This window comes from Perca flavescens, chromosome 3, assembly GCF_004354835.1.
Source record: "Perca flavescens isolate YP-PL-M2 chromosome 3, PFLA_1.0, whole genome shotgun sequence".
In the NCBI taxonomy this organism is placed as follows: Eukaryota; Metazoa; Chordata; class Actinopteri; order Perciformes; family Percidae; genus Perca; species Perca flavescens.
Window position 1 is genome coordinate 9,905,594 of NC_041333.1, and position 22,909 is coordinate 9,928,502.

A 22,909-nucleotide genomic window follows, 5' to 3' on the forward strand; every position below is an offset into this window, starting at 1 on the left:
GTTAGCAATACTATTAGAGAATATAATAATAGAGAGACGAGCAGGGCCCCCCACTACATATTGTATACAATTGAGTTGCATAATATATCCATATATTGTGTTGTTTTGTTTTTTTTAGCAAAGTGTGATAAAAACAGGTCTGATTTTTGTATTTTTTTATTTATTTATGACACGATTTCAATACTTTTATTAATTATTATGGTTCATTAACTTACAGAACTCTTTAGCAAAGACTGTACCGATTTTAGGCATATGAATCTTTGCAAGAAACTCCAAGAAATGACATCACAATAAGCAAAAAATACCAAAGTAGGCACAGGTGGGCCATTTCAATTGCAGATATCAAAAGCTTAATGGTCAAATATTGGTGGCCACGAGTCTGACTCAATTGAAATTTTGCAGACTTGTGTGTGTTTCAAGGCATTGTTGATGATTATTTTTGACAATCCAGTGCACAATAAATACATTTAAAAGAGTAAACAGTTCATATCATTAAAGTACCATATTACGAGCTTTGAGCAGCATTTGGCTCTCCCAGTTGTTTCTCTAGCTACTGGTGTGAAGCTACACTTTCTAAATCTGTGGGTGGGATGTGTGCACTTGTTTCAGCACACTCATAACAACAAGCAGACTTGAGAGAGAAGCTCCTTGATATAAGCACATTTTAATGGGACACACACTTACAATGTGAGCCCGACAGTATCTAACAGAGACACTGTGTGGTTTTGTCATGTTTTTGTCATGTTGTGTGTGTTTTGTGTGTGCGTGTTTGTGTGTGTGCGTGTGCGTGTGTGTGCGTGTGTGTGTGTGTGTGTGTGTGTGTGTGTATATGTTGTCGCCCTTGTCCTCCGCGGCCCAGCAGGAACACACCTGCAGTCATCGGAGGGCCCTGGGACAGGCAGACAATTAAACAGGTCAGCATGGGGTAACCTCTGCCGGCCTGCGGGGGGCGGTAGACACGCAGCTGGAGGTAGCAGGACAGGCGAGAACAGCAACACCTTGGATAGACATGCTCTCTGTTTCACAGGCACACACTGAGACACACACACACACACACATACACACACACACACACAGAGTCTACCCAGCAGGAGAGAAAGATGATAGAGAAGTTAGAGAGTGGAGGAGGAGAAGGAGAAGGACCACTTCAGGACACTGACCTCAACTCTCCACCTCTGAATTTACACAAAGACAGTATTTAAGAAGTCACCTGAAAGTTAAGAGATAATAATAATTTCCTCTCCTTTAGCCATTTTTTTTTTTTTTTTACTCTTGCATAACTATTTCTTTATATCGTTTAAAAAAAAAAAGAATGGACCTTTATGAAGGAACTGAAGCTTCCTTATCATAAAATACATAAATACATATTTAAATCAATTTTGGTAGCTCACCTGGTTGGGGCGCGCGCCCCATGTACAAAGGCTCAGTCCTTACCACAGCGGCCCAGGTTTCAATTCCGACCCAAAACCCTTTGCTGCATGTCATTCCCCCCCTCTCTCTCCCCTTTCCTGTCTTCAGATGCCCTGTCAATTAAAGGCTAAAATGCCCCCAAAATAATAGAAATGCATTGGGACATTAAACACATTTATGTATTCAATCAATTGTACTTATCATTCTGTCCTTGCATACTCTCTGCTGTTCCCTAACTCCTCTTGCTAAATGTTAAATATTTTATATTGTTCCCTTTATCCCTTGCTCCACTGAGAGTGTATTTACCCTCTGCAGAGATGTTACAACAATTAAGAAAACAGGTGCCTTACAGTGTCGAACAAACTTCAGCTGTGGCTCTTCTGTGATAGAAGCAGATTAAAGCCTTTCTCTGTTGGCGTGGTAACTGATTGCCAAGGCAATGCTATTCTTGTTTGCTATTGCAGCCGAGGCGGAATTACCTCGATTTTGTACAAAATAGTCAATTAAATTAACTGTGAAAGACTATTTATTTTAACCCGGGGATACTTTTTTCTTCTCTTTTTCTCTCCTCTCATAGATGTTGTGAGAAGAAGGGGGGAAAAAGGCAGCAGGAGAGGAGAAATTGGCAGGAGAACAAAGAGGGAGGATTTTGAAGGGAGCTTCAGAGCTGGAGTCATACTGCCATCAGGTGGACAAAGGCATACCCTGCAGGGTGATGTCTGACTGTGTAAATGTGTTAAAAGTGCATCAGTGGAAGAGACAGCAACCTCTGTGTTTAAATCACTGTACCACTTTCACGAAATTCATTATCCTTGTTTTCACCAGAGCCGTTATATCATCAGATTTCATGTTTTTCTAACTTGAACTGTGTTATCTTTCCAGTTTTGATAGTTTTAATTCGGGTTTTGCAGCTCTGTCTGGTCTCTGACATAAGTATTAGACTCCATTTTCATCTGGTATTAACACAAAAAAACCTAATTTGGATAATGACATCTGATCATGGGCAAAAGGGGCTTCTTCCAACAATGTGCAGCTGAATCAGGTGGGTTTTTTTTCAGATCAAGAACATCCCACACTACTGGTTCTATATTAGAGTCAAACTGGACAAAGACAAAACTAAAATACACATGTAGAATAGGTGGACATTTGTCATTGGATAGCAGACTGAACAGGATTTCAGATCTATCGGATGGAAGTACCACACCTCATACACTATGATATGAATCAAAAGACTGGGGATGAACCGAATTCAGGATTTGGCTTCGGATTCGGCAGAATATTGGGCTTTTTGACGGGTTTGGTTTCTGCCGTGTGCCATTGATTACGGGAAGGTGTTTACGTAGGTGGACCTTGGTGTTGTTTGGCAGTACTTTCAGTCAAAAGAAGGCGATTGAAGTCGAGCTACATGTTCAATTTGCAATGCCGATTTGTCTGGTGGTGGCAAGGACCCTAAACAATACACAACATTGCCGCTGTTAAAACATCTGCGTATGAAACATCCGAAAGAAAACGAGTTGTGCGTGAAGGAATCTACAGACAGCAGCCAAAATGCAGCAACTTCAGGTACGGCAAAGGAAGGACAGTCACTGTTTACTTCATCAATGTGTTTACTGTGTTAATGGACTCAGGATGGGAGTAGGATTCGGTATTTGGTTTCGGCAGAATCTTAACCAGTGGATTCGGTATTCGGCCAAACCCCAAAAATCTGGATTTGGTGCATCCCTAAGTTAGATACAGTCAAGAACAAAAAAAACAATAATTAATTAGTAGAAGCATGACTAATTCAGTTCTTCATTACAGCTTTGAGCTGATCATAGGCCTTTCCACTTGTCCTGTTGATGTTTGCACCGCCGATTATGACACATTGTGATTTGACAATGACCATGGGACCATGCATATTTATGAACATTGTTGTATAAAAAACACCATGTGAAAGGAAACTAAGTTCTTGTACAATATTTATGTACTTGAACTTTACTTGAGTGTTTCTTTTTTTTTTATTTGTAACTTTATTCTTCTACTCCACTACGGTTGGAGTAAAATAGAATACTTTTTAATGCGCTACAAGTTTAGTTTGTTTTAATGCTAACGCTTTCCTACTTTCATGTAAGTGAATTTTTGAATGGAGTCTTTACTTGTAACAGAGCATTTCTACACTGTGGCATTGATACTTTTAGTTCTGTAAAAGATCTGGGTACTTCTTCCACCACTGAAACTAGGTTGGCAGAGCCTTTGACAGACATGGTGGGACTGAGCTGAAGGTAAGCGCTGGTGCTGTATGGGGTCTACTTTTCACTGTGGAAGGGGCTGAGGTGGAGTTGGGTGACCTTTTGTTTGGGAGTCAGATTTTTTTCATAGAAGGTGGAAAAATGAACAGCTGTCATTTACATCTGTCTGAGATCAGATCAGCCAGACCAATTACACCTTGTCACGTTTTGGTTTTATTTATTAAGAGTTTAACACTCTAAACTCCAAACCACCCAGCATTCCGGGATGGGAGAAAGCGGTGCTCTGGTTTATTGGCATTTCTTTAAACCAATCACAATCTTCACCGGCGGCGCTATGCGCCGGAAGCAGGTACGGTGTAACGCGTAGTCGTAGGGGAGGTGAGCTCTGGAATTAAAGCTATAGTGCGTAGTTTCTGTCTCCCCATGAGGAATTTAAGCAATGACAATCAAACTGTCGGCACGCCCACATAATACAAGCCTTCCGTGATCGCGCACGCGCCCCCACCCCTCCTCCATGCAGTTGCTAGTAGCCAAGGAGTCAATCTTCTGAACATAGTCATACTGAGAAATACAGAGAGAGTTGTGTGGAGCTGATAGAAGATTTATTTTATTTATATTAGGACAATGCACATTAATCAACATTTCTGTAAATGCGCCAGTTTTAGCCAGTCGGCTAATTTTCAACTGTAGTCCTAGTTGCATGCATGTCTTTATGGTTGGAAGAAACCGGAGCACCCGGAGGAAACCCACGCAAGCACGGGGAGAACATGCAAACTCCACACAGAAAGGCCCGGGACGACCTGGGTTCAAACCCAGAACCTTCTTGGTGTGAGGCAGAAGTGCTAACCACTGAGCCACCGTGTGTCTTAATTAACTTTTTATCAACTCATTTGGCAATGGCTTGAATGTAATGGACGTTCATCAATATCCAAATGTTACGCATTAAAGCTTTAAAATAGCTGTCAAGGGACATCCGGCTGAACCTCCACCGTCAACGGAACAATGCAGTAAATGAAACGTCCTAGATATAGACTATGCTTTATCAGGAGTGTGTGTGTGTGTGTGTGTGTGTGTGTGTGTGTGTGTGTGTGTGTGTGTGTGTGTGTGATTTGATCAGATTTAACTGACACAGCTGGCAACATAAGCACATTCTTCACAACTCCACAAATATCAAAATTTGTTTCAAATGTTGCTAAATTTAATTTGTTTGTACGTATGTGACACCACCAGTGAGAAGATCACGGCTGAAAACACAAATACAGAAAACTCTGATCTGAAATAACCAAAACCTTTGGCAGAAAATGTGGGGTTTGTGTCAGACCCCATCACACAGAGTAAGAGGATTGATTGGGGAAATAGGTTTTCAGGGTTGCCAATTACCCTATACCAGTGGTTCTCAAACTTTTTCACATCAAGGATCCCTAAAACTGACACAAATTAGACCACAGACCCCTATCTGATAAGACTTTGACCCATCAGGTCCCCTACCTGATAGACTTTTTGCTTGTGTGTTATGTGTTATTACAGAAAGTGAATGAAACCAATGAGCAAAATAGTTATACAATCTGTCATTGGGTTGCTTATGGATGAAATTATAATGAAAATAAATTATTCCCCTTTTTGTTAGGGACCCCCTGGAACCCCTTCAAGGACCCCACTTTGAGAACCACAGCTCTACACCACCTTGTTCCCAGCCCATATGGGCTTACAAGGACCAAGATGATCACATGACAAATGTTAATTTACAGATCCACAACAAAACATTTCAAAAGGTTCAGCATACTAAACAGAAATGTCTCGTAACCTAACAAATTATACAGGTTACTCAGTTTTTATACCCCAAAAAAGTATAAATTAATTTAAATAAGGGTCTCTTTAGGTCACTGCACATTTGGCAATGAAATACAACATTGTTATCCTCAAACACACCAAAATGACAAAATGTCTTTGTATCTTTGTGCTTCAGCTAACATGCTTTAACATGGGTTTTTCCTTATTCAGATAAAATATCCATGCATGTACACATTACATCTTAATATAAGGTGTAAACAGGGTATAAAATAACATACAACACAATGATGTTTGTTAGCACAGTTCAACATGAATGAGATTAATCTTATAACAGATGCATCCAAACACCAACTGACATCCAAATGAAAACAAATAGCCAAAAAAAACACAATGCAGCACCAGAAATATAAGGACTGCTGTCTAGTTAAATGAGGCATGCCGCGATACACTGCTGTGAAATGTGTATGACAGTAAGACAGAGAGAATCATTGTGACTGCGAGATAGAACAAATGATGTGTGGGAGGGAAGTAAACAATGCCAGTTCCTGTGATAGTCTGCAGAACACTTTCCATCTCATTGACTTTGAATCATTTTTCACATCAAATGAAAAGTAATTACACTACAACAACTCATGTTGAATGGTTTCCAGTGTGTATACATATACAGCAAGTTGAGTATTTATATCGGTCAGTGATTTCATTGCTGCTCCTCAGACACTATATACAAACAGTAGACTCTACAGTATATGGAAGATCATTTCAAAATTATATTTACAAGGTTCTGCCTATAATTACGCTGGCACACAGAATAACCAACATGTACTAGCCTAATATCCTCAAAATCACAAATGTGTTAACATTTAGCATGGAGCTAGGTTGAAATATCCATAACAATTGTAAATTTTGTGATAAAAACAATACATTTGGCACAGATATAGATACCAGGCTGCTGCTAATTTGACCCATGCAGTCATTTTACTAAATGGCCGCAAAATACGCCTAAATGATGGAGAAAACTGATTCAATGACTCTTGCTGATAATTCAAAGGGGGCTCTTTAAAGATTTCAACCTGAGAAAAACGCACACACAAAAAAACATAGGGAGCATGGTCAATTCAGGGTCAAACTTCACCCTCTCGCCTTCATGATAGAATGACCAATAGATCTATAGAACAGCAAGATCTTCAGCTTTCCATCAACACATTTTGCTTTTTTTATTAGTGGTATAATTAGAAAAAAGAGATATCGCTGGATCAGCGTGAAGTTCAGCATCGCTGGTAACCTTTAGTCACTTGTCCCTTAGGCTCGCATAGCCAGCTCTATCTCCACAGCGCCGTGAAGGAAGGTCTGGCTACGCCACACATACATTCCTGGATAGGAGAAAAAAAAACGCTCTGGGTTGTTTACATTTCTTTGAACCAATCACAATTGTCCTGGGCGGCGCTGAGCTCCGGACGCAGCAACGGTGGCTCTGCAAAATGGTCTCAGGAAGGGACTTGTTTTGGTGGAACATTTGCAACCTGCAAGAAAATGCATCATACAATATTAAATGAAGTTAACTGTTGACACAATACAATAACGTAAGCTATTTAAGCTGGATACATGGTTAAACCTCGTTGGCTCTTACTGTACCAGTGTATCTCTGTGTGTACTTCGTCCACAGCAACACCGCCAATCGGTCCCAAAACCTCCCAGTTAGAGAGGAAATGCCGTAAACATATTCTTTGTAAATCTTCACAATCATTCCCCGAAAGAACCAAGCAGGACTGTCTTGTTGCACAATCCACATTTTCTTCAAAACTTGACATTTTCAACGTGTAGCTTGCAAACTCAAAGATTGTTGTTGTTTCCTGAAAAGAACAGAGTTAAACGGAGCGATTATCCAGTAAATGAACTGTTGCCCATCCAGACTACAGGTCGCACGAGAAATTTTGATAAGCGTTCAGGTTCATTATGTATTTGTGAGGCCCTGTACAGACTCTTGAAAACAAATTTCCCCAGTGTACAATAAAGACTATCTAAATGTTTAAATTTTACGTTTAAAGCGTAACTCTCGCCAAAATGCAACCTAGGGTCTTTTTTGTGAATGTACCCGAGTCAAACTTTCGTTTAAAAGCATATTTAGGACGGAAGCGCCACTTTTAAGATTTACCGTATTTTCTTTTTTTCAGTCAAATGGCCTTTTGAATGGGAGTGATAGTGGCACTTTTATGCTAGCCTCAAAATAGCTATTTTTAAAACCCTAAGAAGGCTCGACACAACATGAAACTTTGCTTGAAGTATCACCAGGAGCTCTAGACCTTAACGAAAGCGTTACCAACACTGTTTGTGTACCCAGAGTTTACTAAAAAAAAGGTTTTGAACAACTCACCGTAGCTCTTGTTGTTTCCAGCCACAGCCATTTTATCAGTAAAAAAAAATCAAAACCTTTCACTTGTTTTAAATTCAACAAGCAGCAGAAAGGCAGAACTGAGTACACTTTAATATCTCTTTATTTATCGTTTATTTAAGTAATATTGTTATCGCGATAGTCAACGTTATCGCATATTTCCTCATATCGTGCAGCTCTAGTGGTGACCCTGTTCTTTTTGTTCTTCAACAGTTGTTAACAGAGATACATGTAACAGTAAGTACACCACACAGCCATCAGGCTTTTCTACACTTTTCAGCCAGTAGAGGGGGCTCATGGCCTGGGCTGCTGGCTCTCTCTCTCTCTCTCTCTCTCTCTCTCTCTCTCTCTCTCTCTCTCTCTCTCTCTCTCTCTCTCTCACACACACACACACACACACACAAACACACTGACTCACTCTCTCTGTCTCTTACTCATTCTCTCTCTCTCTCTCTCTCTCTCTCACTCACTGACTCACACACTCTCACTCTCTCTCTCTCTCTCTCTCTCTCTCTCTCTCTCTCTCTCTCTCTCAAAGCACTGTACACATATTGACCCACAATACCTCCTACCTCACCCTAGAAACTCCCTCATACCAACTACTGTTAACGACACTCCCTGTCTGGGATTGTGCAATTATCCCTCAAAGACTATGTGGTACTACTCTTTGGCATATTTTTCTCTGACCAGTTATTTTCGTATGCAAATAATTAAAAAAAAAATATATATGTATATATATATATATATATATATATATATATATATATATATATATATATATATATATATATATATATATTATTGGCACATTTTATCATTGTAGGCCTACTTATTATTGGCACCTTTATATCTTACTGTATATATGACTTTGTCTATCTCTATGTATTTGCCTCTGAAGTAGACCCTATGAAGTAGCAGGAAATACTCAAGTAAAATAAGTATCTCATAATTGTACTAAGTAGCCTACATTACTAGAGTAAATGTAAACTACTTAATTACTTTCCACCACTGCTAAACGGTCCGACAGGCAGTTGGCATAATGTATGAGATATGAGGATTCCGATGAATCTTAATAAAATATACTGTAGAACCAACATACATACATATTAAGGTCCACAACAACCTGTATACTGTATGTTCTCATTCAACATGTCTGTTTGGGCATTATGCTTATAATAGCCTACCTTAGTCATAATTTTAATCATGTAAAACAAAAAGAAATACATAAAGGTATTCATCGTTCATACATAGGTTGAACATCTTTAACATTTGTCATAAAAAATATATTAGGCTATTGTTGGTATTTTGCATAGACAAGGCTACTTTACTTGGATTTCAGGGAGAGGATGTTATGACTGCTGAGATTATAAAGCTGTCTTCAACTTGTACATAAACTTGTATGTAAGGTGTATGGGGCTACCTGTTGTTTACTGAACACGTCACGGTGCTTCACCTGGGCCAGCCAGCTGTGGTAGGAACACCTGGCTCGGGTTACAGCAGGGAGAGAGAGAGAGAGAGCCAGAGGGGCTGGACTCTGAGCCCAAACAACGGCAGCCAGTAACGTTACGCAGCGATGACTACATGTCTGGAGCAATCGCCACAAGGGAGAGACACAGAGTGAGCGAGCCGAACTTCAGGAAGACAAGAAAAGTTTGGACGGAGCTCAGCTTTTTCCCTCGAAGTTGGGACAGAAGAACAAAAAAAAAAAAAAGGCTCTCATTTGTTTTGAGGTAAGCACGTCTTTAATTCACCAGCTATCTGCGTAGAAAGAAAAAGTTTCATTACAAGATCCCGTAGGTCTGCGTTGTGCAAGTTAGTGTAACTCTTTGAGTTCGTTCTTAAGTTTAGTAAAGTCATGAAAACGCCATTTTTTTTATTATTTTTTGCTCTTTTGAATGGTTCTTTCCATAGTTCCCGTTTTCATTGTAAGGGGTCTTAATGCTAGGAGGAGCTTGTTGCTCAAACTAATGAAAATCAGATGTTGCCATGTCTGCCTGGCATGCGTCACAGTCTACTGCCTGCTGCTGGACGCTGGTAGACTGCTGTGCACCAGTACAGTCTACAGCCAGAGCAATGGTCTAGTCTGATGGATTGTATTGTAATGGTTATACTGTAGGCTACTGTATATACAGTATATATGTATATATATGGACCACAATCTGCCTTTGGGGAAGTGTGGGGGGGGGGGTGCATAGCATAGTGGGGGGGTCAGGGTGTCCTCCCCCAGAGAAGTTTTGAGCATCAACCACTTCTGCATTTGGATACACTTTTATGCACCAATTTACGGTGGAAATACTTTTATTTAGCCTATGCGGAGAGAACAGAACATAGATGCCAATTCAAAATATATCAAAAATATAATGGAAAGTATGTTGTTGCGTGTCATTGGGCATGTTTAAATGGGTAGGCTATATGGAAATCCTGGAGCTTTCTTAGTGGGTATACTGCGTATACCTGCGTATCACGTCGACTACACCACTGAGCCTGAGTACTATCTACAGGCCCCTCTGGGCTATTGTGACTTTGTTAATAAGGATCTTATCTGATTGAAGGGTATTTTTATGATCCTTTATGTGATATTAATGATGGTTGTTCACCATATTGTGTAGTGGATCATAGGGCTGCACAAATAATCTCAATTTGATCGAAATCGCATTAGGAAGTGCAATATCCAGTATATATAATATAATATCAGTTAAAGGCAATATTTTTGTCAAACCATTCTGAATAAAGTATTGTGGTGCTGCAAAGACATCCCGGCCTACAAATGTTATCTTACAGACTAAAGAAAACATCTTGGTTTGGTACAGATCCTCGCAAAAATATCACACTTTAACCCCTTAACGCCGACTGTCGCTAATTTGCATCAAACCCCTAACCCCAAACCCTAACCCTACCCCTACACCTAATCCTACCCCTAAACCTAACCCTACCCCTAACCCTAAAGAAACTACTGTCAATGTTAGGGAGTAGGAGAGTGTATTTAGAGAGTAGAGAGTATTTGTCATTTACAGTTTAGAAGTTCTAACAACTTTGTGACATGAATGAAATCTGCTATGTGTTTTATTAATTTTACCATTTTGTAAAGAATTTTACCATAATGCCTGTTGTCGCTAATTTGCATCATACCTAAATTTATATCTATTCCAGGGGTGGCGAACCTGTGGCTCTTGAGCCGTATGTGGCTCTTTGCCTGCTCCTTTGAGGCTCTTACTGTGTGCTGTGTTATTGGTGGATTTTGTTTTGTTACTTTTTGAAACATTTCAGATAAGTAAAAAAAAAAAAAAAAAGCATTTGAATGCATCTGCCAGTACATTTGCCAATTATTTTAAAATAAAAAATAATGCAGCAGTTTTTTTATGGACAGATTCTGCAACCTGAGGAAAAACAGAGGCCACAGATCACAGATCACCATCAGATTGTGTGAAAGCCCCTCTAGTGACAAATGAGTGAAAGAGTGGCCACAACAGAGTACAACCAGACCTAAAAAGGATTGTGGATAACAAAGACTGTCAGGTTTCACACTGAGTCAATCTAAGTAAGAAAAAAACCCCTATGAAAACTGCTATGTATTGTCTATGACTGTCATTAGATCTGGAAGTCACTGTTGCTGTTGTGATGTGGACCTGCATGTGTTGTGTGGCTTTTTGCTATGGTGCGTGTTTTTTTGTGCCTCTTTATGCTAAACTGGTTGGCCACCCCTGATCTATTCCATATGCTATAGACAAATTAACAATCTCAACTTAATTTAGCATCAGCTTGGAGCCAGAAACACACATAATATTTTGTTTATATAATTGTGAATAAATTCAGGCGTCAAGGGGATAATCATTTGAATTGTAATATCTTTCAATGAAAATTAGAATAATGATACAAAAAAGATCATTCCCTCCAATAACGTGAATCATGCCGCAATCGCATTATCAGTCAAAATCATAGCTATTAGATATTTTCGTGCAGCCCTAGTAGATTATTGATTAAAGTAATGGTGATTTTAAACCAAAAAAAAATATATATATATATATATATTATATCATTGGAATTCCGAATGCAATGTTTCTTCTGACTGCAAGTTGGAAAATGTAGATGGGTCAGTTATTGGATTGACAGGCTGCTTATCTGCAAGTAAACCCTTCCCATCACAGCAAGATTTGAATGGCATGTATTACATGTGTGTGCTCTGCTCTGGTTCTCAGTCAGGAACCAGCTGGGCTGCATTGTGTGATTCACTTGCTGTAACCTGTTGCCTATACAAACTGCTCATATACGGTCACCAGAACACCTGTAATTTGACTTTCTTCTAAGTCATAAAGCCGGTGCGTGCTCTCACTTGCAAGCATGTGAGCTCTTGCACCTCAGCATGAGCATGACACACTGCAGGCATTATACGGGTCACGCAACTTGTTCGAAATGTCAGTTATGTTGTGTGGCACTGAGAGATTCCTGAGTCCCATGCCGTGGAGAACACTGTCGCTCTAGAAATGAAGGGGATAGCTGGGATCAGGATAGCAACACAAGATTATTTTCATTGTTGATTAATCTGTTGATTATTTTCTCTATTAATCGATTGGATGTTTGGTCTCTAAAATGTCAGAAAGTGATGAAAAAATGTTGATCGTGTTTCCCGAAGCCCAACATGACGTCCTCAAATGTCTTGTTTTGTCCACAACTCAAAGATATTCAGTTTACTGTCACAGAGGAGAGAAGAAACTAGAAAATAATAGTCTATAGCCACGACGTTCCATTTCCGGGATTGCTTCGTTGCCGGTGGAAAATTCACCGGATGTCACTCTTTTCGGCCGGATGTCCGTCACCTTCCTCTTCCTTTGTGTTGGCGTTCTAAACTGCGGTGGATTTCTGAGGACTATGGTTAACTGCTCCTCAGATCTCTGCAGGGTAAATCCAGACAGCTAGCTAGACTATCTGTCCAATCAGAGTTTTCTGTTGCGCGACTAAAACTACTTTTGAACGTACACATGTTCCACCAAAACAAGTTCCTTCCCGAGCCTTTTTTTTTTTTTTTTTTTTTTAAAGACTCAAACCTTTTTAAAGACTGATAAATCAATTATCAAAATATTTGGCAACTAAGTGGTTAATCTTTGCAGCTCTAGCTGGGTAAGTGCTAGATGCCACTATGCCAAAGTGGAGCCTGCAGTACCAGGAACCAAAAGAAGAATAAAGGCTATATTTAAATTGTATTGTTTAGGGATTTGTTATAATCTCAGAAAAGCCTCACAAGCTTGAGAAGTTCAATAGAGCTGATTTGTTAAAGCTGTGGTAGGCACTTTATTTTTGGCATCGTTGGGCAAAAAATTCCATAATATTTCAGCATATTATAAGAGAAAACTAGACTCCTGCACCCCCTCTTGCCTCTGTTTTCAAGCTTCAGAAAATCTAGCAGTCACGGGAGACTTTGGCCAATTCATCATTCATCAGTCATTTCAGAGAGAGAGAGGGCATTCCTGTTGGCTGTTCTGCGCGTGCATTGCCCAGAGGTAGAGCTGCGGGAACAGGTCTCACTCTACTTTAAAAATCCTGGCATTTTTTTCTTTCTGTTGTCTTTGGCAATGACAGTTGCTGTCATGCATATACTGTGCAGCAGGTAGAAAGCATTTCAATGAATTTAGTTTGAGGTGTAGTACTGTGGGTGTACTTGTTGAATCTGAGAAGTTTACAGTTGTTGAAGTCGAAGTAGAAGATTAATCTATGAGCCATTTATGGTATGTTAGCATGAAATCTCAGCTCATGTGGGTACCCGGATAGCTCAGTTGGTAGCGCGGGCACCCATATCTATAAAAAAAAAACAATATATATATATATATATATATATATCTATCTGTGTGTGTATATATATGTGTATATATATATATATATATATATATATATATATATATATATACACAGTATATATTATATATATATATATATATGTATATGTATATGTATAGAGGTTGAGTCCGGACCGGGTTCGACTCTGACTTGCGGCCCTTTGCTGCGTGTCATTCCCCCCTCTCTCTCCCCTTTCATGTCTTCAGCTGTCCAAAATGCCCCAAAAAATTATCTTAAAAAAAAAGAAGAAATTTCAGCTCATGTAGCTTTGGTAAAAAACAACAACATCAATACAGCTTATTACTTATTGGTTGTTTGGTCATAGTTTTCTAATCTGTAAGTGATATATATTTGGATAAACCTTTTTGGGGAAACTTTTCTGTGGCTGTGGCAGATACTGATGATTACAAATTTACCAGATGATCTCCTTCCTAGAGCACTGTGACACATGTTCCTGTTGCTTTTACTCAGTTATTGCACATTACCTCCCACTTGCACAATTGGCCTTTCTCTTCCTAAAGATATCCGTCAGAATCCAGAAATAACGCCCATTTCAAAAGATTCCCATCATGAGTTGGTGGTGAGCCAATGTAAACATGACATTGGATGTTATCTTTGTTGTTGTGTTGGACTTCTGGCATCAAATTGCCTTCGAGGGACTTTCAGACCAATTAAATTCCAGATATTTGAAATTGAAGCTGTGCGAGAGAGAGAGTGCATCGTCGGCAGGAGGTTCATTCTCCTGTGGGACATGATTTTTTTTTTTGTTTATGTTGTCTGCATGATGACATACAACCAGATTTAGGTTTTAGGACTCCATTACAAAGAAAAGTGAAAAGCAAGCCACAAACGAAAGCACTTAGTTGTGTCATAGGAGTTTTTTTTTTGTATCATTCCGTCTCAGCCAAGTTCCCTGCCAAGAGAGGACAGAGGATCTGAAGGAAGGATATGACGGAGGAAACAACAGGAGGGGGAGGAAAAGAATGGAGGATTCTGTGGAAATGTGTAGTTAAGCAGAAACTAGAGAAGCGGTTAGATGCGTAATCTGGAATTGCTGGTGAAGGACATAAAAGGAAAGGGAGAGGGAGGGGCCGCGTGCAGTCTTGGTCAGACACACCCTGGCCTTCCAGGGCTCCAGACTAACTTTTTTCACTAGGAGCACAGTGTCCCCCTACTGAAAATTTTAGGGGCGCAACCAGAAGATTTAGGGGCACACACCGTAAATCTACATGCTTACCAAATATTCACATTTCTACTAATTTCCAATGTATTACTAATAAATACTTTGTTAATAGATGCAGAAATTACAATGTGCTGTTTCAAATTCAGTGTCACTTTTGAAGATGCAACATAGAATGCACCATTGCTGTCATGACAGTAAACAAAATATTTAAAAAATATACCAACTCTGGTATATTTGGGGATCTACAACTACAACTGCAATGAATTCACCTTAAAATTAAACCTGTATTGTTTAGGCTACTACCCTAAGGGTTGGGTACCTTTCGCATCTGCAACAATATTGGTACAGATACCTGAAATTATGGTTACAAAACAATTATTTCACTTGTAAAAATAATTCCAAACTTATTTATCCTATGTAGTTAGAACATTATGTTATTTTATTAGAATATGTTACACTCTAAAGAAATTAAACAAAAATAAAAATAAAACCTCTCCCTCTCTCCTCCCAAACCCGTCCCAACAACCTATTAAATTGAATAATTATTCATTTCTTACTCACTGTAACTTGTTTAGCCTGTTTTATTTTCATCATGACCGTTTTCAATTGCTCTTTAATGTTTCATGTAAAGCACTTTGAGTTGCCTTGTTGCTGAAAGCTGCTGTAGAAATAAAGTTGCCTTGCCTTACGGCCTCAGCCTGTCAGTCAGTCCCCAGGGCACAGCTGCACACTGTTGAGCCTGCTGCTTGTCTCAGAGGAAGTGTAACGTCAACAGCACCGTGACTGTTTTTAATATCATATCGCAGCAAACGCTGTCTGGGTGAAGTTTTTAAAAACTGTAACCATACTTGAAACCACTTTATCGGCATCACTCACTGTGACTTCAACAAAACAGCCGACGTAGTTTGCACCGATCGCACCTCTGCGTGTGTGTGTGCGTGTGTGTGTGTGTGTGTGTGTGTGTGTGTGTGTGTGTTTGTCTCGGAGCACCGCTCTCTGTCAGTTTTCAGAGAGGACAGATAAGCTTGTACCTACGTTTCGACATTTAACGTGTAAAAAACGGGGGCAAATTTGCTGGTCGCACATGTGCGACTGGATGTAAAATTCAGTCGCACACTCTCAAATTTGGGTCGCAAAATGCGACCATTTGGTCGCAGTCTGGAGCCCTGCCTTCTGCAAAACTAATGATTATTGTCTCCCTTTCGCTTCCCATGGGCTCTCTCTGCTTTAGTGTCTGGTAACAACGTTTCTGAGTTCGGTACTCCTTCTTGGTTTCACCTTGTGGTTTTCATCTTGGCTTTTACCACAGCTAATTGCTGTATGTTAAAATAGTTGTACCAGCTGACGTTGTAATCACAGCACTGGAATGGAACTGGAAAGGAAGTGCATGTGAAGTTTTCCAGGAAAGTTCTCTTGAGAAAGCAACCAAAGTGCAGCAGCAGATCAGCAAGCCTGGAACAGAGGACACGCAGCGCTGCAGTGGCCACAAGCTGTCTGTCCACTTCACATTTTCAGATGATCCATGTTTCTGTGTTTCAACACATAAAGACGAGCTCCCGCTTTCTACTGCGTGTGTACTTTAAAGTGCTCATATTATGCCCATTTTCAGGTTCATAATTGTATTTAGAGGTTAGACCAGAATAAGATTATGTGGTTTAACTTTCAGAAAACACCATATTTTTGTTGTACTGCACATTGCTGCAGCTCCTCTTTTCACCCTGTGTGTTGAGCTCTCTGTTTTAGCTACAGAGTGAGACATCTCACTTCTGTTCCATCTTTGTTGGGAGTCGCACATGCGCAGTAGCTAGGTAAGCACTGCTAGCTAGTCAGTTGCAGAGCATGAGGGCGAGCATTATAATGTGTGTTACAAAGTGACGCATGTTTGTCTCTGAAGTAAAGGCTGGACTACAGTAGAGCTGTTTGGAGCAGTTTGTGAACAGTGTTTTCTGTTGGAGATGGTAAGTCCCTTTGGGGTGGACTTTGGGCTTTTTCACTTTGTAAACCTATAACGTGTACAAATAGATATATAACACAATAAAGGAAAGGGGAAAGCCACAAAGCATAATATGAACACTTTAAGGGCCGCGACACATCAGGCCGATTATCGGCCGCGGGACAGTCTGGCGAGGTCAGTGACTGAAATCTGTTCGGTGTGTCCCGTGCCGTCGTCCGTCTGGGGGGCTGTCGGCGTTCATATTGGCCGACCTGACATGTTCGGTCGGCGGCAGGGCAGTCGGGACTCACCTGGAAATGACGAGCGGAATGAGGTGACTACAGTTTCTCAAAATCTGATGAAAATCTTCTAAACTGACCTTTGTTGAGCTGAAATGAAGACAGATTCAGCAACTGCATGGCCTATTTCTCAGTTAAAATGCTTTCAGAAACATGTTTCAGTGAACTATTTTAGTACAGTATGAGATCGTATTCTGAACGGCCGCCATGACAGTCCAGGTCTGAATATCCGGAGAAAACAAACCCATGTGACGCGTTCGTCCAATCAGCTGCCGGTTTTCATTTCTTGGGCAACATTACAGATTAGCGCCGCCTGCTGTTATGGAGACGTATTACGTCTCGTCTTTTTGGTCTGTTCTGTGGCAGTTTTTTGGACCTCGGGGACGCGACTGATCATATCGACGGGGTTTTCTGTCAACGGTCGGCCGTCGGCTACTTGTGTCTACACCATAAGGTGTAGCCTAACAGTTGCATCGCTCGATACTCTATGTGATAACTGCACGTCTGTTGCCTGTTCCTAAAAATCATTTATTTACTCTGTGCCTTCTTTGTTGAAACATTCATTTGACAAAGTCAAGCCAAGGCTGCTGAGTTAACCTTAGTTTATTTGCACAGTAATGAAACATGCTGATAGGAAAAGCAAAGGAAGACAAGATGCAAATTACCAACGCAAGCTGTGACGATAACAAGAACACAAACAAGGAGATTATTAAAAGAATGTGTATCACCTCAATACCACCAAAAAGCAAATCTAACAATCTGAATGACAGCAGAATACAACATGGTGGGACATGATAGAACAAAAAGTATAAAGTCATTAGGGAAGTCACACAATGTCCTCTGTAGAGCTCAGCAATGTGGTTCCGGAAGGTAAAACCCCGTTCATTTTCTCCATAAGGATTTTTAATAATTAACCATAATGTCTAAACCATCAGAGGTAGGCTGACCACGAGCTGTGAGGTTGGGAAACAAAGGTTTCTGTTCCTGCAGAAGATAGAAATCCGTGTGAAATCAATCTTGTTTTAAGAAAAACAGCTTTTGTTCGCGAAGTACATGGAGAAGTACTACACAACCCACAATCCTACGCGTAGCAGAGACCTCTCTAATTGGTAGAGCTCGCTTTTACCTTGGAAATGTTCAGCGGAGCAGCGAATGGCTATAGCGAGCTGCTACCACCGAAGTCTATTATCGTTTCTGTACACAGTCTTGTACCTTTTGCCTTTTTTTTGGCGTTTCCAAAATGTTATTTTGTGCCGAATCAAATGTTTCATGGTGACGATTTATCTTGTAGCTGGTTGGCTTGGTTCCAGGCTTAAAACTCGTTGTACAAGCATTTAATAAAATGTCAAGGGAGCAATCAAATGGGGAAAAATCACTTCCAGAACCAGAGCAGTTCAAAAAGTGGGCGGTCATGGTTGAGCTCTATAATCCTTTGAGTCAACAACACTCTGTTAGTCATTTTGATGACATGCTGCTACGCGTGTTCTCTTACTAAGTACCTATTATTTAACAGTGGAATAACACTTGAGTAAAAAGAAAAATAAACTTCAAGTCTTAAAATATGTACTATTAATATCTAAAAGTAAATCAAATCAAATATAGTGTTAATGGTGTACTGAGAGTGTTACACAAACAGTCACCAACACAGTAAAAGTTGCCGTAGAACAGTGGAGAAAAATGGGAAGGGGTGGGGTGAATGAATTTCTGGGTGGGAAGGGTTGAGTCGAGAGCGAGTGACTGAGTGAGTGACCTGACCTTTGTGAGTCAGTGAGAGTGTAATCTCTTTTTGTGCGAGCTGCTCTTGACAGAGATAATGTCTCAGACTGTGTGTGTGTGTGTGTGTGTGTGTGTGTGTGTGTGTGTGTGTTTATGCGTGCATGTGTGTGTGTGTGTGTGTGTGTGTGTGAGGTGAATGCCTCACAGGGAGGAGTGGCGAGGAATGTGCTTTTGTCGGGCTGTGCTTATCCAGAGGTTGGTCAAGTTTTAAAGGTGCATTATAGACATACATGCACCTATTGTGTCAGGCTCATTAACAAACTGGCGTGGCAACAAAAGATAATTGCCCTCCCCATTTATTTTTTAAGCCCAAATTAAAAAAAGAAGCTTAAAGGGTAATTCCTCTTTGTTTTAACCTAGACCATATTTCATCATGCATTGGTGTGTACGTGACTAATGTGAACAAAAATCTATGAAATTGGTCCAGTATGGAGCGAGAACACTAAAAGTGCCCGTTTAGGCTCAGATTATTATTCTAAGTGTTCTAAGACAACATTATGGAAAGGATCCCTACTGAGATAGACCTTTTTGTTAAAGAGTAAGATCCTTTTTGTTTGGTATTTGTATTAAAGGAATATGCCACCGCTTGTTGAAATAGGGTTATTCACCATCTCCTTTATATATATATATATATATATATATATATATATATATATATATATATATATATATATATATATATATATATATATATTGTTTTTGTTGTTGTTGAGTCACTTTTACTCACGACATGCTAACTGCAACAAAGGATTCCATTCATTACGCTAAACTAAGCTAGCAACCGCGGCACCAGACTAAGACAATGCATGCACTGAGACAAAAATGTGTTTGCTCACCTATATAAATATAGAGGAGACGGTGAATAACTCTATTTCAACAAACGGTGGCGTATTCCTTTAATAAACGTCCGTTACATTCAAGCCATTGCCAAATGAGTTGCTACAAAGCTAATTAAGACTATCAGCTCCACACAACTCTCTCTGGATTTCTCAGTATGGCTGTGTTCAGAAGATTGTGGCGTCCGGCGACTTTCCCGCGCAGAAACTCGAGTGAAGATAATGACCTCTTCTGAAGAGTCCATCATGTTTTGAGGGGGGGGGGGTGGTACGCGGTGACGTAAGGCTTGTCATGTGGACTCGCTGACAATGTTGTTGTCATTACTTAGAATTCCTCATGGGGGCGACAGAAACTACGCACTACAGCTTTAAACAAGAACAGCTCCGAAATCACCAACTCACCAGACTCCATGTAAATAAAGAGTAATTTTAGCGTGTATAGAGCCAGCATATTTCCACTTGTAAATGGGTGAATTAAGGGTTTATTTCAACCAAACCAGAGTGGCGATTGTTTGAACAGTGGAAAAACAAACCAAGACGTCTTTTGATCATTTTCATTTGTTTCTTTCCGTGTGTGAAGTTAGTTTTGCAATGATAAAATTACTGTTTATTTAAATGTAGTCGGGTGGGTAGCGCTTTCAGAGCTGTTTAATTTTAAACAAAAAGGATCTTACTCTTTAACAAAAAGGTCTATCTCTGTAGGGATCCTTTCCAACAAAAACAGCACTTTTAGTGGATGTAAATCGAAGGTGCACAATTGATCAATAACTTAGATTGTAGCTTGTGTTGCTGCTGCCGACTGCAGAGACCTTGCTTAATACTGGACCAATGTCAAAGATTGTGGTTCCCAACAGTCCCTTAGATACAAAAAAACATAGGAAAATAGGTGGAAAAAAACGAAGTTACCTTTTAAAGGGACTCCGCAGCCCAAAGTAAGGTCAATATATCTCTGTTTGTCATGTACAGATGCAAACAATACAATCTGGGATGTATTTAACCTAGCTTAAAGGTGTATTTGAATGTTTTGAAGTGAGGTTGTAGAGGTATTCAGTGTGTTATCTACAGTAGATGCCGGTCGGCATGCACCCAGTTTGGAGAAGCAGGCAGGAGTACCGACACGGAAGGAAAGCGATGTCTTGCTGTGGACGGGGGCAGCAGCTAAACGTATTTTAGACACCTAAAAATAGGACCACCTTACAAAAGCTAATACCAGTTTAAGTGTATGCTATATTTAGAATTTTTCCATGGCTTTACCTTGCTGTCAGACAGCCCTTTCCTTTCCATAGAAGTTCCCCTCCACTCTTTTTTCACAGTCTCCCTCTGCCACCTTCCATAAACTGTTGAAAGTCTGTCCCAAACAGCTGATCTACGGCATAACACAGTTGCGCTTATGAATAGGAATACGGAAGGTCTACTTCTTAGGAAATGTAGTGCCAAAGGAAAGGGCTGTCAGACAGGAAGGTGCGGCAATGAAAATATTCTAAATATATCGTACACTTAAACTGATATAGACGTTTTTAGGTGTCTAAACTGTGTTTAGTTGCTGCCACCGTCCACAGCAGAACATAGCTTTCCTTCCGTGTCGGTACCCCTGCCTGCTTCTCCAAACCGGGGGCATGCCGACCGCTGTCTACTGTAGCTAACACACTGACTATGGAGTTGCTCATACAACCACACTTCAAAACATCCGAGCTATCCCTTTAACACAAAGACATTAAGCAGGAGGAAACACCACTGAAAGGGAAATAATACCTTTTGATCCAACTACAAATTTGCCTTACAGTGGCCATTGTGTATCATATCCTGCTTTGTATTTCCACATATATAAACATCATACCACTAAAGAAGTTTGAAATTGAAAACAAAAGCCAAGCTACCTGAAGAACAAGGAATGTTAAGGGATAGTGGGTACAATAAAACCGTATCGTTTATTTATTTAGATTTATTCTCAGCTTCCCTTTTTTCATTTTATTTTATTTACTGATTTAATTAGATTTTTTGGAATTTCTTTTGATACTAACATACAGTATATCAATGAGTTTTGGGTAAAATAAATAAAAATGCAAGAAAATATAATATGCAGTTGATATGAATATATGAGAAATAAATTGTATTTTTGTAGGATAATTGGTAAGTAAAGAACAAAACTGGAAGAAAAAAAATTATGATAGAGGAAGTTTGTTAATTATTTAACTATGTTTTATGAAGGAGGGGTGGGATTAAATAAGTGTACAGATTTTCCCATTCCTCTTCGGACATGTAAAAATCAAGTCTTTTGTTATGATGTGTCTATGTTATCTATATTATTAATTTTCTGTATGACCGGATTTTCTGTTTTCTTTTACATGTTTGAAAAAAAATATTTTCAAAGAAAGAAAGAATAGCTTTTTGCACCCAGTCCTGATTGATTGACTTTTGTCATACACAGCTGTCTGGACTATTAGTATGCCTGTCAAACTGACAAGTCATATGTCAAGCTGGAACATCTGGCATCACAACATAATATTGAGTCAGCAAGCAGGACAGACACGGCAACCAGTTTTTCTAAAAGGGGCCTCAAAGTACCGGGATGTGATTTATGTGACATGATCTGTCACATAAATCGTTTCAAGCATACCTGCAAGTTTTTTTGTTGCAGTTGCCAAATTAAGAGGAAACTAACTTGTTTGGGCATGAAGGCCATTCTGGTTGTTTTCACAGAAAGTTGGCTCTTTGTCAAAGCGCCCAAAGGGGTGAGACAGCATGGAGCCTGCAGCAGGAGAGAGAGGGTAGGGTTAAACACTCCTTTCTCAGTTTGAAGCCACAGTAAGTCTAATTTTGTTGCATCATAGTAAAAGTCAAAGGCTCAGTCGAATGGAATGAGAGGAACCTAGAGGGCAGAAAGGAACAATTTTGTTGACGGTAAAATACATGCAGTGTCCCATAAAATGCCTAAAATGCTGAAGGGGGTTTCATGAGATTGTAATAAAGTTGTCAGTTCAAGGCTGTGGTGTGTTTTTTTACTTTTTCAGGAGCCGAACGCTGCTACCTCCCAACCATGAGTTCTCAGACGAGCTTTGGCAGCAGCATGCTGTGTGAGTTTCCTCATCCCTCGATATGTCTTTGTCTGGCTCGGTGTATATTTGTGCACATGGGAGTGATATCCTGTGGTAGGGTAGGAGAGGGTGTATTGGGAAGTGCCTTATTACAAGTCTTGTGCTAAATTGAGATATTTGATTTTACAGATTTATTTTCT

The 22,909-nt window shown here is 39.9% G+C and overlaps 1 protein-coding gene across 1 annotated transcript in view; it reads left to right on the top strand.

Moving 5' to 3' along the window:
* Positions 1 to 9,382: 9,382 nt before the first annotated feature.
* Positions 9,383 to 22,909, top strand: part of ppp1r13l (protein phosphatase 1, regulatory subunit 13 like) — a 42,773-nt gene continuing 29,246 nt past the window's right edge. The window contains exons 1-2 of the mRNA XM_028574453.1: positions 9,383 to 9,548; positions 22,686 to 22,748. Of these exons, the coding sequence (XP_028430254.1) occupies positions 22,712 to 22,748 (37 nt within the window). The 5' untranslated portion in view covers positions 9,383 to 9,548; positions 22,686 to 22,711. The remainder of the gene's footprint in view (positions 9,549 to 22,685; positions 22,749 to 22,909) is intronic.